This window comes from Xiphophorus maculatus, chromosome 8 (genome assembly GCF_002775205.1).
Source record: "Xiphophorus maculatus strain JP 163 A chromosome 8, X_maculatus-5.0-male, whole genome shotgun sequence".
In the NCBI taxonomy this organism is placed as follows: domain Eukaryota; kingdom Metazoa; phylum Chordata; class Actinopteri; order Cyprinodontiformes; family Poeciliidae; genus Xiphophorus; species Xiphophorus maculatus.
In genome coordinates this window covers 23,380,390-23,398,149 of record NC_036450.1, presented here as the reverse complement: position 1 = coordinate 23,398,149, position 17,760 = coordinate 23,380,390, and the positions used below count along the sequence as shown (strand labels likewise).

Here is a 17,760-nt window from a genome sequence, read left to right as displayed (position 1 = left end):
AGCTGGAAAATAAATGTTCTCCGAAGCCATAGTTCTTTTTCAGACTGAAACAAATTGTCCTCTAGTATTTTCCTATGATTTGTTTTTACCTTCTGTCTTTACAATCCTACCTACAATCCTGGCGCCGAGAAGGATCCCCACAATATGATGCCCACTATGCTTCGATGTGGATGATATGTTTGTAGTGTCCACCATACAGTGTCTTGTCTGATGGTCATTAAAACCCATCTTGGTTTCATCAGACCAAAGAACCTTCTTCCACTTGACCATGAAGTCTCCCACATGCTTTTTGGCAAACTCTAGTCGAGCCTTGATCTGAGTTTTCTTGATCAGTGGCTTTCTCAAGACACTGAAGCAAGACAACTGGTGAAGTTTGAAGCAAGGATTGACCGACTTCTGGACTTGAAGACGTGATGTATGAAAAAATCAAAGGCCTATGTGACCACACCGGGACCACCTCAGTGGACGGGTTGCGTTCAGGTGTGTCGAAACAGAACAGATTCCTCAGCATTGGTGATCGAGACGAAAGACAAAACACTTCCATTTTGTCTGACAATGTCCTTTCCATATTTGTTTCTGTAGTGCTCTATGTGAACCCTTCTGAGTTCCACTCTATGGGCGTATTCATACCAACCTTGTTTACTCTTCTTCAACCCAACTCTAGTTTGTTTGCCTAGAAAGTCCGGTTGTTTGAGGAGGTGTGAATGCGTAATCTAACTTTGATGCGGACCAAAAAGGTTAACTCTGGTCCGCCTAAAAATCTACGTCTCGGTTAGGTTGATGTGAACTCTGGTTCGGTTCAAATGAATATGAATGCTAAGCGGATTGGAGCCTGCTACAAAAGCAGGAAGTGGGCCTTAGTGCAGAGCACTCTGGGTAAATTCAACCAAAGCAAGTGTGAGAGTCTAGTACTCGTGGGAGAAATGACTCCTGGTCTTTTTACCAAAGACATAACCACTAAAATCTGATGCTTCTCCATTTTTGCTTACATTTCGTGAAGAAAAAAGTTGCGTTCATTTTGTCTTCTGAGGTTTTTATGTCATTTCCTTGCGCAGCGCCACCACAGGCGAAGGGCGGAACAGGTTTTTCATAGGGTTTGGTTCCTTTAACACAGCACAGCGTGAAAGCAAACCGCACCAGCTGAAAATGTAACAAATGTTGCAACTTTGGTCGAACCAAGTCTACCAAACTATCACGTGTGACAACATCCTTAATCTCCTTTGGTTCCACAAAACCCGGGGTGTATTTTGAAAGCTCACATGTGCAAGACATTGATTGCTTGAATGGTGAATCAAAGTACTAGGCATAGCTGTGAGAGGGGTAGACTTTCAGACTTATGAAAAAATTTTGGGTTTTGTGAAACAGGCGACTGCATTCCCCTAAACATTCTCTCACCAAAAATGTGAAATAGGGTTGAGTCGGACTGTTTAAGCTGATTTTTGCCTCTGGCTTGTTGTACAAGCAGAAACATTTCCCTTAATCCCTTCAGAGTCCTGCTGACTAGCCTAAAGTGCTGTGAGTCTTTGTTGGCGTTAACCTTTTTACTGTCTTCACTTTGAGCTTTCTTCTCTGTACCGACTCCTGGAAACATTTTGCTTTTAGAAGCAACGTGCTTCCAGGAGTCGGTGGAATTTGCTGATGATGGACTGGTGCTTTCATTTGACTCCAGATTTCTTTCCTCCACACTCCACCTTGATCCCTGACGTTTGTGCAGTGAGCTGGTTGAGTGAGATATACAGTATGTATTAACGATTGAGAATTGCTCTCGCTTTCATTCGTTCGGACAGCAGCTCAGGTGTTAATGGAGAGATGGCGTTCATTTCCATCCGGTGGTGGGCCCCGTTTCAAAGGTTACGAGGACAGTCTCTCCTTCATGTGACATCCATCCAAACGAAGCTGCCACCTGTGACAAATGTCTCTCAAAAAGGCCTCCAGCCTTTATCTCCCCCATGCTGTTCATTCTTCTGTTTCGTCACTTTGTGCGTCACCGCTTGTTTCGTAACTCATTAGGAGTGACCTGTATGTTTCTCCTTCTGTGTGTGCGTGCAACGCGCTTTCATTTTCTTGGCTCATATGTAGGACTGCTTGATTAGTTTATAAAGTGGGAAGACAGATAGAATAAAGCAAACTCCTGTAGGGGAAGTGAATTGCTCAGGGCTGGTCCAACACTGGTAGATGTCAGAATAACGGCGCCTTTCTTTGCATACTTTAAACATGTTGTTTCTTTATTACCCACATTTCCCAAACGCCTACTATTTCACCACTAAACATTGTAACGAAGTTTTACATTTTGTAATTTCATAACCGCGAATGTCTATGATGTTTACTGGGATTTTACGCAATAGAACCAACACGAGCTACCCCTCTGCTACCCGTAAATGAAATCAAATGCAACCAGTTGGCCTGAAAACCTGCTCTGTGTAATCTACTCTCAGATGCAAAAAGTGAAATTAATCAACTAAAGTGCTGCATGTCGATAAAAACCGAGTGAAATTTGACCACCCTAAAGCATTCTGGGATAAATGTTATCAGTTCACAAACTAAGAAAACGAAACACATTCTTCCACAACCACACAATTATTGAAGGATATTTGCGAAGAATTAATCTAACTATATACAAGTAAAACCAAATTAGCCTTCCTTCTAGGCTTGGGATGAAACTCAAACATTGAGTAAGAAAGAAGGATGTTCAGTTAAATTTAGGAGGTCGGGACACTGAGCTCCTGAATGCAGCCGGAGGCGACTGATTGGCTGCCAGGTCATTTAAGACCTCACAGATGAATCGCACAGTGCTAATTATGCAGAGGACGTCTGCGCTGAGGAAAACCGTTGACAGCATCCAGAGACATATCGTCTTCCTGCAGTTTACAAAGAAAATCAGAAGAACATAAAACTGAAAAGCATAACTTTATTCTTTGTTACTATTTTCTCATTGTGGGTGTTTTTATAGACAATAAATGTAACCTTTTCGTATTTAAGTGTAGTATACGAAGCATGTATGTATGTACATGTATGCAGTGCCTTGAAAAATAGAAGCCATAAAAAGTAACAAATTAAGAAACACAGTACGGCAGTATGTATGTTATAACAGGCAACAGGCAAAAAATCTGTAAACAAAAAATCTTGATTTCTGTATGAAAAAAAAAAAAATAATTTGTGAGAGAAGAGTATTCTAAGATGGAAATACATCCTAACTAGTTGCACCTCAATGATGAGCTTTTTTACTTAGTTAACTAAGCTTTATTTCACCAAACAAAACATAAAGAACAAGTTTTTATTACCATTTTTGAAGACATCAATAAGCAGACATAGTTTTGATAACTTTTGACCCTCCAGTTCCTGGTTAATCCAACCTTAACTCAACCAAACATACCTCAGGTTCACTGTAACACACTAAAACCTTCTACCATTCTTATTCTTATTTTTTTACATACGCATGTATGTATAGTGATAAAAACAGTGAAAGATTTGTTTTTAAAGTGTAAGAGTTCCTATTAAATGAATGAATATGTGTCTAGTGGTATTTCGAGAGGCACGGCACCGAGCATCTGTATCTGTTCAGAGTTCACGCTGAGAGACAAATTGTTGATAATCTTCCCATCAGAGATGCTGGATTCAAATGTCAAGCCTCATTTCCTCAATCTGCAGCGCAGCAGCCGAGCTCAGTGTAACTACCGTCACCGACAGCAACCTGTCAGTCTAAAACACGGCTCTGTCAGCAGCAATTAAAACATTTCAGTAAACAAGATGTGACTGATGTAGGGCTTTAGGCCACAATTTAAATAACTAAACTACTTTTATATATAGAACGGCCGGACCGCAGGGTGCTACCAGTAAATCCCATTGTCTGACGGTCGGAATGGACCATTGAACGCCTCACTGAGCGTAAAGGGAAGTATCAGGAATTAGGTTTATTTCATTCATTTCAGCTTTTTATACCACACACATCATCTCAAACCACTTTATATGTGAAAGAGCTCCAATTTTGCTAAATTGCATTGAATTCAGTTTATGTTTATTTCATTTAGTACAATTTTCTGAAACCCCATCCAGTGGAATCAAATCTAGTCGCAGTTTATCTTGGGAAAAATTACAAGCTATGCCAATCAGAGCCTATTCATTCATATGTATTCATAAAATGATAGTTGCTTAAAAGTTATCTCCTAAAAGAAACCAGCAGACTGCACTGAACCGTCACTGACACACCTCCTAGTTAGTAAACAAGAGGTGACAGTGGGAAGGAACAACTTCTTCTTTCTTTACTTTCTGAAGAAAAAAATAGCCTTGTTATGAAACAACATTCTATAGAAATGCAGATGTGTTTGTATTTAAAAAAAAAAAAAGAAAACAAGAAAAAAAAACAGTGTTACAAGGAAACAAGTTTTTATGTTTCCATTGCCTTTTACTGAACTTTCTTTTCTCCCCAAAATGCACATTCAATAAATTTGAATATTAATAAAAATATTATGAATATTTCTACTAATATCAGTAAGTATGCTAATATTAGTAAAATATTTTACAACTTGTGGTTTTTGTATTGTTATTGTTGTTGTAAAATAACAACAAGCTACTAAAAAACATATTTAATATAGAGATTACTTTGATTAATGATGCCGGTTAAATACATTAACAAATGACTTACAGCAAAAAGTTGAATTTGCCTTTTAGTTTGTTTGTTTTACTTCACTTAAAATGTAAAAAAATATTTACTTCTATTTCTTCATGAGATTCTAATCAATTTATTTCCCCTATTCATAACAAACGTCCTCATTTCAAAGCACTTTACTGAAATATGAAATATGAACAAAATATGTAAACTGAAACCAAAATAATGCGTATAAAATGCAGTTTATGATGATTTTTATTTACCTAAAACCAATGCTTTCAAGGTGGCCTAAAATCAGGTATTAATCTTTTTTTTTAAGAACATTTATTTTTAAGAATATTTGATATGTTTTGTATATGAGCAGCCATGGAGGTGAAAAGGTGGTAGTTTGGGGTCAAATATGGAATAATTCCAGTCGCATTAAGTCTGCTACACGGCTCAAATTCAATTTTTACGTCAGGACCAGGAGAGGGGAGTTTTACAGCGTCACAAAGCCGTTTGTTTCATGCCGTTCATCCCGAACCGCGGCTGCAGGTGTCTATCAAAGATAATGTTCCTGCAGGACTTGCGCCGTGTCGGCCTCCTCTGGTCGGAGATCACCTCCTGCTTTCACCTGCTGTCACAGTGGGAGGCAACGATGTGGCAGAAACGGTCAACGGTGACGGCGACATTGTTCATCGTCGCAGGAGGAAACGTTGCGGCAGGAGAAGCTCCCTGGAGACCTGGAGAAGACGTTAGCGGCAACACAACACAGAGGCTGATGCTTGAACCGCGTCTGTCCTTTTCATCAATTATTCATGTATTTCCGTCGAAGGACGCAAATAATTAGACGTCTGCTGGAAATTCTGCACAATCAAAAAATGATAATCTACTATTTTTTCTAAGAACTGCATTGTCTCTGAGGTCAGTGACCATTAAATTGCCTTCGTTTCGATGCTTTTGTCAAACAGTTTGAGCAAATGCAATGTTAAGGGCCTCCAGGTGTTCCAGATAAGGGATGCATAAAATAATGCAACTGTGCAGGAGGACCTTTGACTATGAACAATGAAAGCCGCTCGCCATCCATTCATCCTAAGAGAATGTTTTTCTTTTTCTATTTCCAAATTTAGAACGCTTTTGTTCGAGCGTTTTGGAAATGTTTTGCTCTCAAAAACCCTGCGAGGTCAGGACAAGAGGTCAAGGTGAACCGTGGTCTGTACCTTTAAATACCGAACGACGTCACATGTTGAAGGTGAAGGTGAAATTTGCAAGAAAAATGACGAAATTCCAACGATGTGACACTGAACAGGTCGGAAACAGAAGCACAGACAGCCGTAAAACAAGACGCCTTGATCCACAACCACTAACTTTGTAGAAATGAAAAAAGAAAAATGTTGAAAAACTTTAAGAAAATACATCATCTTTGTTGTCATTTGTATGGTGTATCGCTTTAGTAGTTGTGAGGCTGAATTATATCTGAGGATTTATGAAATAATTATCTATATGTTACTATCCATCACTCATTATGCTGATGATATTGCCCTTGCATCACATAAAGTTTCCTTTCAGCTACGTTCAATAACTTTTAGTAAGGAATGCTGCGCTGCACAGATTTACGTCTGATCTTTACAAAAGTTGATACGGAAATAATCATTGTTTTTGCAATTGAACTGAAATTCTTTATTGCTTTATTGCTGTTCTTACTAAGCCTAATATTTTGAGCCAACTGAAATAAGACAGCCACCATTAAATGCTTTGCCATGCAGCATAAATTTATTACAAAAGTGTTTGTTTTTTGGGGGGGTTTAACCAAATTTAACTGCATAACGGCACCAGATACTCACATTTCTTTTATTTACTTTCTGCATCACATGAATTGACTCGGCACGCTCGCACAAACAGAACAGACACAACGCTCATTTTAGCACCATTCATCTTCAAGAATCACAAGTAACTTTATCACAATAATAAATAACAATAGTCCCATGTCCATAATAAATACACGTTATAAACAAAGCATTAAATAAAAACGACAGTTGAGATGCTACAACAACGAGACACAAAAAATAAAAAAACATTCAAATGAGAGCGTGGGGAGGGGGAATGAATTCAAAATGCCAGTAAATGCCGTAGCCTTAGGATATTTATTAGTTTTCATTTTTACTTCAGTCTCCTTGGAATTTAGTCTGGATGAGGACAAAAAAAAAAAAAAAAAAGAAGTGACTTTAGAAATGTTTGGCAGACAAATGACGCATGTGTCACATCGTGACCCTGCTGGGATCAGTTGTTGAAACAGAAATCTTCCACGTTGTTGAGTTTGATCGTCTGTAGCTCCTGGCTGTCCAGCAGCCTGTAGCTGAAAGACACGCGGCTGACGAACCGCCCGCTGGACACCGTCCTCACCACCGTGTTGTCGCAGCCGATCTTCATGTGGGCTGCGTGGGCGGGGAGAGGAAGGAGCGACGATGCGCGTTAGGTCTGAGCGAGGTCAGCGACGATGTCACATCAGCTGCGTTTCCGTTACACGCGTGTGCAACACGTTAATGTCAGGGGAAAAATATCCCACCAATCTCGTAATTGTGGTGCCTCTGTGCAGTTAGAATCACATGTGAATAAGCTTGTTCACATGATAAATCGTTAAAAAAAAAACATCCAGTTGTCGGTCATGTGACACGTGTGATGCGAAGAAAATTTCGACACGGCCTCATGCTAGGCGCCGAAACTTTTCAAAATTGCCGTGTTTCCATTAAGGCAATGTATTTTTAAAAATGTCAAATTGCACAATTATGCGGCCAACGGAAACGCAGATAATGGCAATTTAGTGAGGGAAGGAAGAGTGTGCTTACTGGGTCCAGTGAAGGAGATGCAGAGGTCTGTGATGGGAAGCAGTTTGGACGTGTCGATGCCACTTCCTCCCAGCAGCTGCACGTAATCCCCGGACTCTGCACAACCAGGTAAGGATCTCTGTGGAAATCAGCACACAAAAATGTGACAATTTCAGCTTAATTCAATTCAGCTCAGCTTAGGGACGCGCCGACCTGGTATTGATATCTGTATCGGTCCCGATATTGGAAAAAAAAAAGAAGTAAAATCTAGATCGGGTTCCGGGGATTTGTGGCCGATCCATCGGGGGAGAATTCAACCAAGTCGAAGTCCATCACCAATCTCTCAGTGCAATTATGAAATAAAGTCGGAGAAAAGGTGAAAAAGGAGCTTTGAAATGCCGTGCTCCTATTCAGTCATTGCTTTAGTTTCAGCATGTTTCTAACTAGATCTATGGTTTGTTAGTGTGTGGCATTCACAACACAATTCACAGCTAACCTTAAGATTGCCTTTAGAAAAAAAAACTAAGCCTCACAGATGGGTGATGATTTACCATTTAAGTCATATTTGAACTTTTGACTTAGAAACATTACTGCTATAAGCGATTCTACTCTTTGAATATTAGTGAATTTATGAATGACGCTGCTTTGAAAAGCTTTGCACAGACACCAAAGCAGTGGAAATACCAATCTGAAAAATGTCCCAGTGGGTTATGTGAGCGCTCTTTCCTGAGTCCTGTGTCGCTTGCATTGGGTGGAAATTTACAAAGCAGATTAGTCGCATGGGAAACGGAGGCTGGAGGCAGAGCGCCACCACTGGTCGTCCTGTGTGAAACAGAGAACTGCTTGATAGAAAAGTAAGGCAGCAGTCAAAGAAGTCACTGCAGTTTTAAAATGCCTTTAATTTAAAATCAGACGGTTACACTGCCTCCAGTCGCCATCTTGGTTTCTCTGTTGAAACCCGTTCATTGTCAGTGTCACTACATTCAGTGCATTAACTGCTATAAAATGCTTTAGGTTGGATTTGTTTTTGTCCCTCCCTGACTAGCTTTTGCTTTAAACTCCGTGAATGTTTATAGATTTAAACTAAATTCAGATGCAAAGAGAGTTACGTAATGCAGGGGAAAATATTAGCTGCTTTTTAACCCGCAGAACAAGCTAAAAAAAAGAAACATTTAACACTACCATAACAAGCTAATATAACTAACTAGAAAGTGTCCAAGACAAATACATTTTTGTGCACTTTGGTCTCCATCCACACAAAATCTCTATTTAATATCACTAAAAGCGATTATTTATGAAAACTACGACCAATGTGGAGATTTGAGAAAACTCTCAAAAGTTTTTTTTTGAAGGATTCTGATTGGCTGACATAGTTGTACAGCTTTGTGCTACACTGCCCCCTGTGGGTTTGGCATGTTTCAAACAACGCTCAGCGGCAAATTTGGGCGAGTTCCTTCTCTGAATCAGACCCCGTGTGTACGATAGTTTTTTAAGGCGATGTGATGGAGATATTAATTTTTATAAAAACCCAGCTAAGTGTGAACAAGACCTGACTTCACAGTGTTTTTTTTTAAAGGACATGAGGTGAGAAATAGACCACCTCCAGTTTTAAAGGAACACTAACGTTTTGCTGCAAAGTTAACGACCTGATGTAATCCACACTCCGCTGTGGCCGCACGCTGTGGTACATAAATAACATAAAATAAACTGTTCAATTATGTTGAAGTCTGAATTAGGCTTTTAAACTTCCAGAGTCAGGAGTTCGAGCCCAACCCTTCTGCATCTTTAATGTATTTTGTCTTATTTTATTTTATTTACCTTAGGGAAGTTGCTGTGGTGTCCCAGGCTGAACTCTGAGATGTCGATTGCCACTGGATAAATGATGGAGAAGCTGCAGTTTCTGTGCTGCTGCGGCGTCACCATTGTGTAACTGCCCTCTGGTGACTGTGACATGACATTGCAGGCTGCAGGGAGACAGAGACGGATCTAAACATTAGATACGTGCTGGATGGATGCACTGAGCAGACGATGTGTTTGCACCTCATGACAAAGGAGGGTCTTTGTTTTTTATTCTTCATTTCTCACACAGTCGCTCAAACGGGCCTTCAGCAGACATGCCGATTCCTTTACGTGCACGGGCGTTCTTTTTGCTTTAGGAGATTCTCTCTGAGTGATACTCACGAAAGGGGTTGACGTGCTTCCTGACCGTCATTGCGAAGCTGCTGCCGGCGCCGTGGACGCGGAAGAAGACCATGGCCACGTTCTGGGAGGAGCGCACGCTTTTCCTCGCGGCTCCCGAGTCGCAGTAGTTCACGTAGCGCTCGTACAGAGGCAGCGGGTGGTCCTGGGAGCTGGGGAACTTCTCGCCCTTCATCACCCAGCCGTCAAACGTCTTCGCAGGATAGGGTGGCACGCAAAAAGAGACAGTTTTTACTTAAAGCAGTGCAGAAACAGAGCTTTACATAAAATGGACAAAATGTGAAAAAAAAATAGCTCTGGGCTAAATAAGCTAGAATAAAAATTAGGGATGCACGATATGTCGGCATTCGGTGATATTTGTCATTTTTTAACATATCGGCCCGATAATTAAAACTGGGTTGATATTCACAATCGGTATTTGTTTCCGTCTTGATTCCGTTCATTTCTGGAAATGAACGATATTTGTTTGGTCATGTGACACTGCTAGTGATGCAGCACAGGATTGGGGGAAATTTAACTGAAGCAAAGTAGTCTTTTTTTTTTGAGGTGTCAAAAAGATCATATATATAAGAGCAGTAATAATATCGGATGATAAATATTGGATATCGATATCGACCCACATTAGTATAATATCAAGATAAATAATTTGAAAACAAAATCTGTAACAGGAGCTTTTTTCATTTAAAGCAGAAAGCAGCAACTATTCTGCTAGCGTACAACATTTATTCATTTGTTTTAAATAACTGATACAAATAAAAGCTATTTATTGTTTGTTTTTTATTCTCCTGTGTAGACTTAAGCAAAAATACTTGTTAAATTGTGTAGTAACGTTGCACTCAACCAACTGCAAAAAAATGTTTTACCTATGAACTCCGGGAGTATGAGAAGCTAATATTAGCTGGCTAATTAGTCAAGCTATCTGCTCCGGTGGCTAGTGCGTGGGCAGCTGCTTAGATGACCTGCTGCTTTAGGCAACGTTACCTGGGTAACCGTGATGGGTGGAGCTCCTTTAGGAACTGGCATATTTCTGAACAGTCTTGTACGCAAGAGAAAAGTGTTTTAAAAGTTTTATCTTTCAGCTAGAGCCCACGAGTCTGTTTTTGAGGAGGCTGTTTGGCGTGAAGGTTTAACTCAATGCTTCTAAAGAGCTTTTCAGAAAGTGTTGCTAATCTTAGCAAATTATCCAGTGATTGGCTGCAGAAAACGAAGAACAGCCTGCAAAATATAAACTAAACCCACCCTCCTACTCCTCTCTCCCCCCCATATAAACATCTAAAATAACTTAAAAAGATGTTTAAGGTTGTATTGAAGTTGATCATTATGCAGTGGATGCTGCCTTCTTACTGTGATGAAGTCTCCTCCGCTGCAGTCGATGTCCACGCTGTCAAACTCCACACTGATCAGCTCGTTGGGCTCCGCCATGAAGAAAGTTGCGCAGCTGAGCTGGGGGGTCTGAGCCGTGAAGGTGAACTGACCCTCCACGGCCACCATGTCCAGGCAACCTGACGGCCAATCAGAGAGAGGGAACGCGCCTCATTAGTAGACACACAGAGTATTTAAATGGAAGATTACAATTTATTATACTTTTTTTATTATTATTATTCTTATTTGATTTTTATTATTATTATTATTATTACTATTATTATTATTAATCCTCTGCGTTTGTAATGCACAATATAACACGAAGCCAAAGTCCTTGTACCGGCATGTATAAAAACATTTGGTCAATAAATTTTTGTCTGATTTTTTTTTTTTTTTCAATAATGGTAATATTTATATAATGCAAAAAAAAAAAAAAAAAGTATTATTTAAATTTTTTTTTTTTTTTTTTACTTTTTTCCAAAAACTTACGCAAAGGTCTGCGGTACATCAACAGCTCGGGAATTTCCCTCCTCAGATCCGAGCTTAAAAGCGAGTAGAGTTCATCTTTGGAGATGTCGTTGCTCTACAAGAATTTAAAAACAACAACAACAAAAAAGGTCATTCCTACCACGCATCCGTGCATCGTTTTGAACATATATCTTAATCTGAAAGTAAAAAAAATAAAATAAAAAGCCCCCCTCTCTCTCACCTCGAGGTACCTGCAGTCTCCCTTGAGGACGGACAGACACAGCAGCAGAAAGAAGAGCTGCTCCCGGAAAGTGCGCTCCATAACACGCATGCGAGAATCACCCGGAGTGAAGTTGGGAGAGGTCTGAGCTGCTCTGCGGTCAGCGCTGCCTTTTTTTGTTTTGTTTTATATACTCATCCAATCCGCCACGGAGCGTGTCACGGGAGTGGAGGGAGGAGGTGGGGGGCCCGTCGCCCACCGCCTCCTTCCTTGACCAATTGCGTGGATGTGACGAGGGGAAGATCAAGGCGAGCGTGAAAGAGAGATAAGAAGCGGAGGAGAAGATGAGCAGCTGATGCCAAGAGTCAGCCAGCAGATACATCACGTCTTATCTTCCCTCTGCCTTGCTGTCTTTGCTCTCTGCTGATTTTAGCACTTGATGTGCTTGAATGGTATTTCACCCGAAGTATTGCAATCCATCTTTCAGTGAAGCTGTATGTTGAAGTTTTTTGTTTGTCTCTTTCACGTGAATATTGACCTTTTTCGCATTTTAAAAACTCAAAAATATTTCCAGATTTTGAATGACGGACCAAAATAAAGTACCAGAAATGTTTGTGAAGTGGAAGGAAATGGCAATATGGTTTTAAAGTTTTTAGGGTTTTTTGTTTTGTTTTGTTTTCTTTCGCAAATGACATTCCAAAAAGTGTGGCGTGCATATTAAAGGGACAGTATGTAAAAGCGCAGATTTTTTTTTTATTTTCTTTATTTTTAGCTTTATACCATAAAGCTATATTGTTATTGCCTCATCAAAGACATACATCTAGTCTTGCCTTGATTCCTTTCATGCTTATTTGAAAAAAAAATCCTTTAATGTCTTCTGGTAGTGATGTTTGATATGTACAGCGTTTTCATAACAATTGAATGTAACGTGTGCAATAAAATGGCCCTACGTGGCTGTAAAACACAAGAAAGGCTTGAAAAAAGAAAGCCTTAAAAAGTCCAGGATACATCAGCGAGATGCTCTGGACCAATGAGAGGAAGCTTATTGTGTCTTCATAAAAATTTTTTTAAAAAAAACGGAAAACACAGCGGTGGTATTATCATGGAAAGTTTTTATCAACATTCATTTTTATGTTCAAGACATGAAAATGAATCTTCAAAGATACTCTAGCGTCACTAAGGAGGTTTTTACGCCTGATAGTTCAGTAGACTGAGTTCCACTGCAGCATTTGTCACATTTTAAACTGGTGCCGTTCTATGGAAGTAAATATGTGCCATCAGAATTTGAATAAAAAATGTTCGTTCGCTTTTACCCAGCAGTGTCTGCCGCTTAGCTTGTTCCCCTCCTCGCCTGTGGCGGCGCCGCACCAAGAAATGACACAAAACCTCCGAAGAAGACATGCGCAGCTTCCTTCTTCACAAACTGTAAGCAGAAATGAAGTGAAGTTACATTTTAGCGAGTGTTTAGTCTTTGTACTTGATTTCTCCCGCTGTATTTACCCAAAGTGCCCTGCGCTGCGGTCCTCTTCCTGGTTTTGGATTGGGTCTCCGGTCCGTTTCGCGGTCACTTTTCGCGCCGCACCACAGCTCAATGTCTAGTCCTAACAAACTCTCGCTTTCACACAGTGAGAAAACTCCACACCTCTCATTTAATTTAATAATAATTTAAGCATTAAATTAGTGAAAGTGATTTTCCCACGTCAGCAGAGTCAACTCTTATTTCAAAGTACCTTTTCGCCGTCCGTGAGAAAGAATTTGCCCATTTTGCTGAGCATGAAAAAAAGTAACTCATTAAACAGGCAAATTTGATGATATGTGTGGCTGTTGAAAAGTTGCTGCTTGCATTCAGGTAATTTTATTGAAAGTCAAGGACACATAAAGCTCCACTTCTGCCTCACCAAGTCCCCGACGGTCTGCAGGCGCCTCAGGCGGTCCGATAGGTCAGTCCGTTCAAATGCAGAAACTGGGCCTTAGTGTAATCCATACTCAGAAAAAACCTTGTTTGTTTCTGCAAGATAATCCGTCTGACCCAGGAGATAATTAGGAATGGCATGTCTGAATGAGAAAAATCCATTTATTAACACCTTGAGGGCAAATAGAGTGTGGGACTACATGCTGTATATTCATTAGATTCTACCATTAACGAACACGTTTTAGTTCTATCTATACTAGTGTTTCAAAAATAAGAGTAATGATATAAACATAAACTCATACTTTGTGATGTTGGAACAGCAATTCACACCTGGGTAATTTCTCATCTGGTAAAATTAATTCTGTTTTTGGTTTTTGGTTTCTTTTTTGTCACAAAAAGGCCGACTTTGTAACTGTCTTTATGTGACCCTGGAGGTTCAGGTCAGAGTCCATCACTACACCCAGATTTCAGAGCTGATTGCTGGTTTCTAGCTGTAATAACTGAAGCTGTTCCCTGACGACAGATCGTTCCTCTATGGCAGGGGCGGGCAACTCCAGGCCTCCAGGGCCGGTCTCCTGAAACTTTTAGATGTATCTCTATTTCAACACACCTGAGTCAAATAATGAGGTCATAAGCAGGACTCTGGAGAACTTGACTGCACTTAGGAGGTGATTCAGCTGTTGGATTCAAGTGTGTTGGACCAGGGAGACACCTAAGAGTTGCTGGACACCGGCCCTCGAGGACCAGGATTGCCCACCCCTGCTCTATGGGTTCGGAAATAATTACTTCATTTGAAGAACGTTATAGCACATCTATGTATCGATTTGTTCTATGTATCTGTCCAGCACTTGAATGGGTTCAGGGTCACCTGGTGACATTGATATTGCATAGAGCTGTGTATCATCTGCATAGCTATGGTAGCTAATCGTAATTGTTATCAGAACTAGCGGCAGAATGTTGATATTAAACAAGAAGGGGCCCGAAGATGGAGCCTTGGGGTGTGATTTTTGTCCACGCCAATGAAAAGTTGCCAATGGAAACCCAAAGATCCGTGTTTTTTAGGTAAAACTCAAACCTGTCAAGCACAAAGAGTCTGAGCTCTTAAGTTACTTCAATTCGACATTGTTGAATGCTGCGCTGAGGTCCAACAGCAGATTAGGGTAAAATCCTGGCTAAACACTTTCAATTTCAATGCTTTTATTTTTCATCATATTCCTATACGATAAAAAAATGTATAAATTAAACTTTTTACAGATTTCACATCGTGCTTCTAGCTTCTGTGAGCTTTCTAATCTGTTAAGAGTTGCCTTCTGAATCCTCCATGTTTCAGGTGGAGGACTCAAGTGGCAACCTGAATCCTCCACCTGAGGAGGATTCGGGAATCTTAAAATATCTTTAATTGAACTTTTGACCGGTCAAAAGTTCAATCTCAGATTCTGAGCAAGAAAGCCGGTTTACACTTTCAACTTGTTTGTAGCAGTTGCTTGTGTCTTTATGGCTACAGGGTTACTGCTAACAACCAGAGGGACAAATCCCAATCAGATTTAGTGAAATAACCGCTGAAGGTCTCTAAACGTCTGCACAGCATCTAGTTATGGTATTGTTGCTGAATGTGTTTACTTCATATATAACATATATATGAAGTTCATATATAACCCACTCTTTGCAGCTATAATAAATGTAACCATTTAGTGCATACTTTAAATCATTATCATGATTTTTCATAACTAAGGACATTCCTTCAGCTTTTCAAAGCCACTTAGTATAGGGATTTTCTTGTTTGTTAAAGAAGAAGTAAAGATATCTCTGTTTAATCTTTTGTGGGAGTATATCTATTTATCTGTCTGTCTAACTTGAACTCTAAAGATGTCAGCCTTGCTGCATTTTTTTTGAGTGGTTGAGTCACAGAAGCTGGTATTAAAGCGTTTTCAGGCACTTTATTGGGCTCCTAATAAAGTGGCATCACCAAATTCTCCATCTTGCATCATTGCATCACGAATAATTGCCTTCCATGCCTTTTTACACCTCCTACCTTTTTACATTGTGTCTTGAGACCACCGCAAAATTTTGCAGATTTTCTTGACACGTTGTTGTGACAAATTCCACAAAAAAATCACGAGAAACTGCGAAGTGGATGCGAAATTAAGCACGGTTTTTAATTTCTGTTTTTTAAAGAACAATCTTCAGCCTCTTACCCCCAAATTGAAACATCTGTACCTGATTGCTTTCAAAAAGATTCCCTGATTGGTGAATCCAATTTAGCACAAAAGCAGTGAAATGATTAATCACATAGAGGCTGATAAAGATTGAGGACTCTTTTAGTTTCGTTTAGTTAAGACACCCTAAAACAGCCTGCGTGTTTTTCTAACATACATGGAAATGTGAATATTTAACAAGAAATCTGGTTAACTTGAATAAAATTAAGATCTGGGGACCTGCAGGAAAGATATTTTAAGATTTTATGTAATGTTTACTTTGACATTAAATGTCCAAATTAAATGTAAAGACATATCATGATTGGAACAGCATTACTCAGCATTATAAAATACATTTTTACTAGTTTAAACCCTTAGTTATTTAGTTTGATGAAGACCCAATCTACCACTAACTATACTCTACAGAACTGCACCGCAATGCTTCAGTTCAGTTCATTTTGTTTATGCAGGTAAGCTAATTTCAAGTAAATCAAATTGATCTTTATTTAAATTGCATGACTTGACAACCAATGTACACTCAATGCAGGACCTGGATTGGTTCAAAACATCTCAAAATACAGTACCGTCGTAGGAAATTACATGATGTCAGTTTGGGAAAAAAATATATATTTCAAAGGTTCTGAGTCAATTCTCCGAGCATTACCAGTGCGATGTTGTCATTACAGTTCATATTTTTGAAACTTAATTACACCTGTATTTTAAGTAAGACGTGACGCAGAATTTAAGTCTTGGATCAAATTGAAACTGTGGTGAAAAAAATGACAGATTTCATCTTAGAATTTGAACTTCTTTTTTTTTTTTATCAGAATTTTGAGGAAAAAGTCAGAATTCATTTTTTTTCAGTGGCCCTAATCTTTTTCTATAGACATAGAAAAGCAGACGTACAGCAGCTGTACTCTGAACTGAACTACACCCTTCAATCCAAAGAAAGACATTCAACGTCTTCTTTTACCTCCTCCAGCTTTTTTTTTTTTTTTTCTTTTTTCATCCTGGGCATCCATGGATCACCGGGACAGCATCGATAAGGAGAGACAGCTCGTGCTGTGATTTAGAAACATCGATATACTTTCAGCAATAATACATGAAATCTCTTTTCCTTAGCATAAAAAAAAAAAAAAAAAAAATTGAAGCTTTGCACTGAGATGTAATTTGAGCTGAGCTGTTTATCAGTGTCAGGAGGGGAGCAGATACAGGGCTCTTCTCACGGTCGGGTCGCAGCATCGCTGATTGGCCCCGGCGCTGTGAATCTGCTGCTATCTGCTCCATGAGCTTGTTTCCATGAGCAGATCGTTTCGTCAAACAGAAAAAAAAAAAAACAAAAACAAAAACAAACCTCCCAACAAATAATTTAATGCACTCTTTTTTTTTTTTTTTTTTTTAGCTGCTGTGACGACAGGAAACAAATGCCGTTCATAAAATATTGGCTTTTCTGACGTTCTATTTATTAAATATCTAATAAATAAATAAATAAAATCTTTCTCTTGCTCTCAACTGTTCATCAATTAACCACTTATGTCTCTATTTATCCCCAACTTTTTTGATTCCTCATTCCATCTTCTTTCAGGGAAAATAGGAGGAACAATGGAGAATGTGCAACACCGCGAACGCACCATCTTCAGGGCGAAACTTGGTGGTGGCAGCGTCATTCTGTGGGGATTCTATTCCTGAACCTGAGACAGAATAAATGGGACATCGGGAAGAGATAAATCCGGAAAGAAAAACTGTATTTGAACGGTTTAGATCAAAGCATGTTCGCAAAGGCCTAATCAAAGTTCAGCACTGACTCTAACTGAGGGGCAAGAGCTCAAATTTGTTGCTCTTAGGCTTTCCATCCAATCTGACTGAACTTGTGTTTCTTTGTTTGCTTGCATATAAAAAAATATGGGCAGAAATTAAATTCATACATAACTATAATTCATAATCAGATTCTTTTTTTTTTTTTTTTGGACAATTCTAAGAAAAAAGACCGCAAT

The 17,760-nt window shown here is 39.4% G+C and overlaps 1 protein-coding gene across 1 annotated transcript; it reads right to left on the bottom strand.

Moving 5' to 3' along the window:
• Positions 1-6,343: 6,343 nt before the first annotated feature.
• Positions 6,344-11,850, bottom strand: crhbp (corticotropin releasing hormone binding protein). The gene is made up of 7 exons (XM_005802447.2): positions 11,681-11,850; positions 11,461-11,554; positions 10,954-11,111; positions 9,592-9,802; positions 9,229-9,374; positions 7,432-7,549; positions 6,344-7,020 (listed from the first exon to the last, which is right to left on the bottom strand). The coding sequence occupies exons 1-7, from the start codon at positions 11,768-11,770 to the stop codon at positions 6,866-6,868; spliced, it is 972 nt and encodes a 323-aa protein (XP_005802504.1). The 5' UTR covers positions 11,771-11,850; the 3' UTR covers positions 6,344-6,865.
• Positions 11,851-17,760: the final 5,910 nt, after the last annotated feature.

What these genes read in the sequence shown, in the direction of transcription:
- crhbp (XM_005802447.2), bottom strand. Translation starts at nt 11,770, where the DNA reads ATGCGTGTTATGGAGCGCACTTTCCGGGAGCAGCTCTTCTTTCTGCTG. An exon ending in GAGACTGCAGGTACCTCGAG is followed by an intron (nt 11,555 to 11,680) that starts GTGAGAGAGAGG and finishes AAATTCTTGTAG; the next exon opens with AGCAACGACATCTCCAAAGA. An exon ending in GATGTACCGCAGACCTTTGC is followed by an intron (nt 11,112 to 11,460) that starts GTAAGTTTTTGG and finishes ATTGGCCGTCAG; the next exon opens with GTTGCCTGGACATGGTGGCC.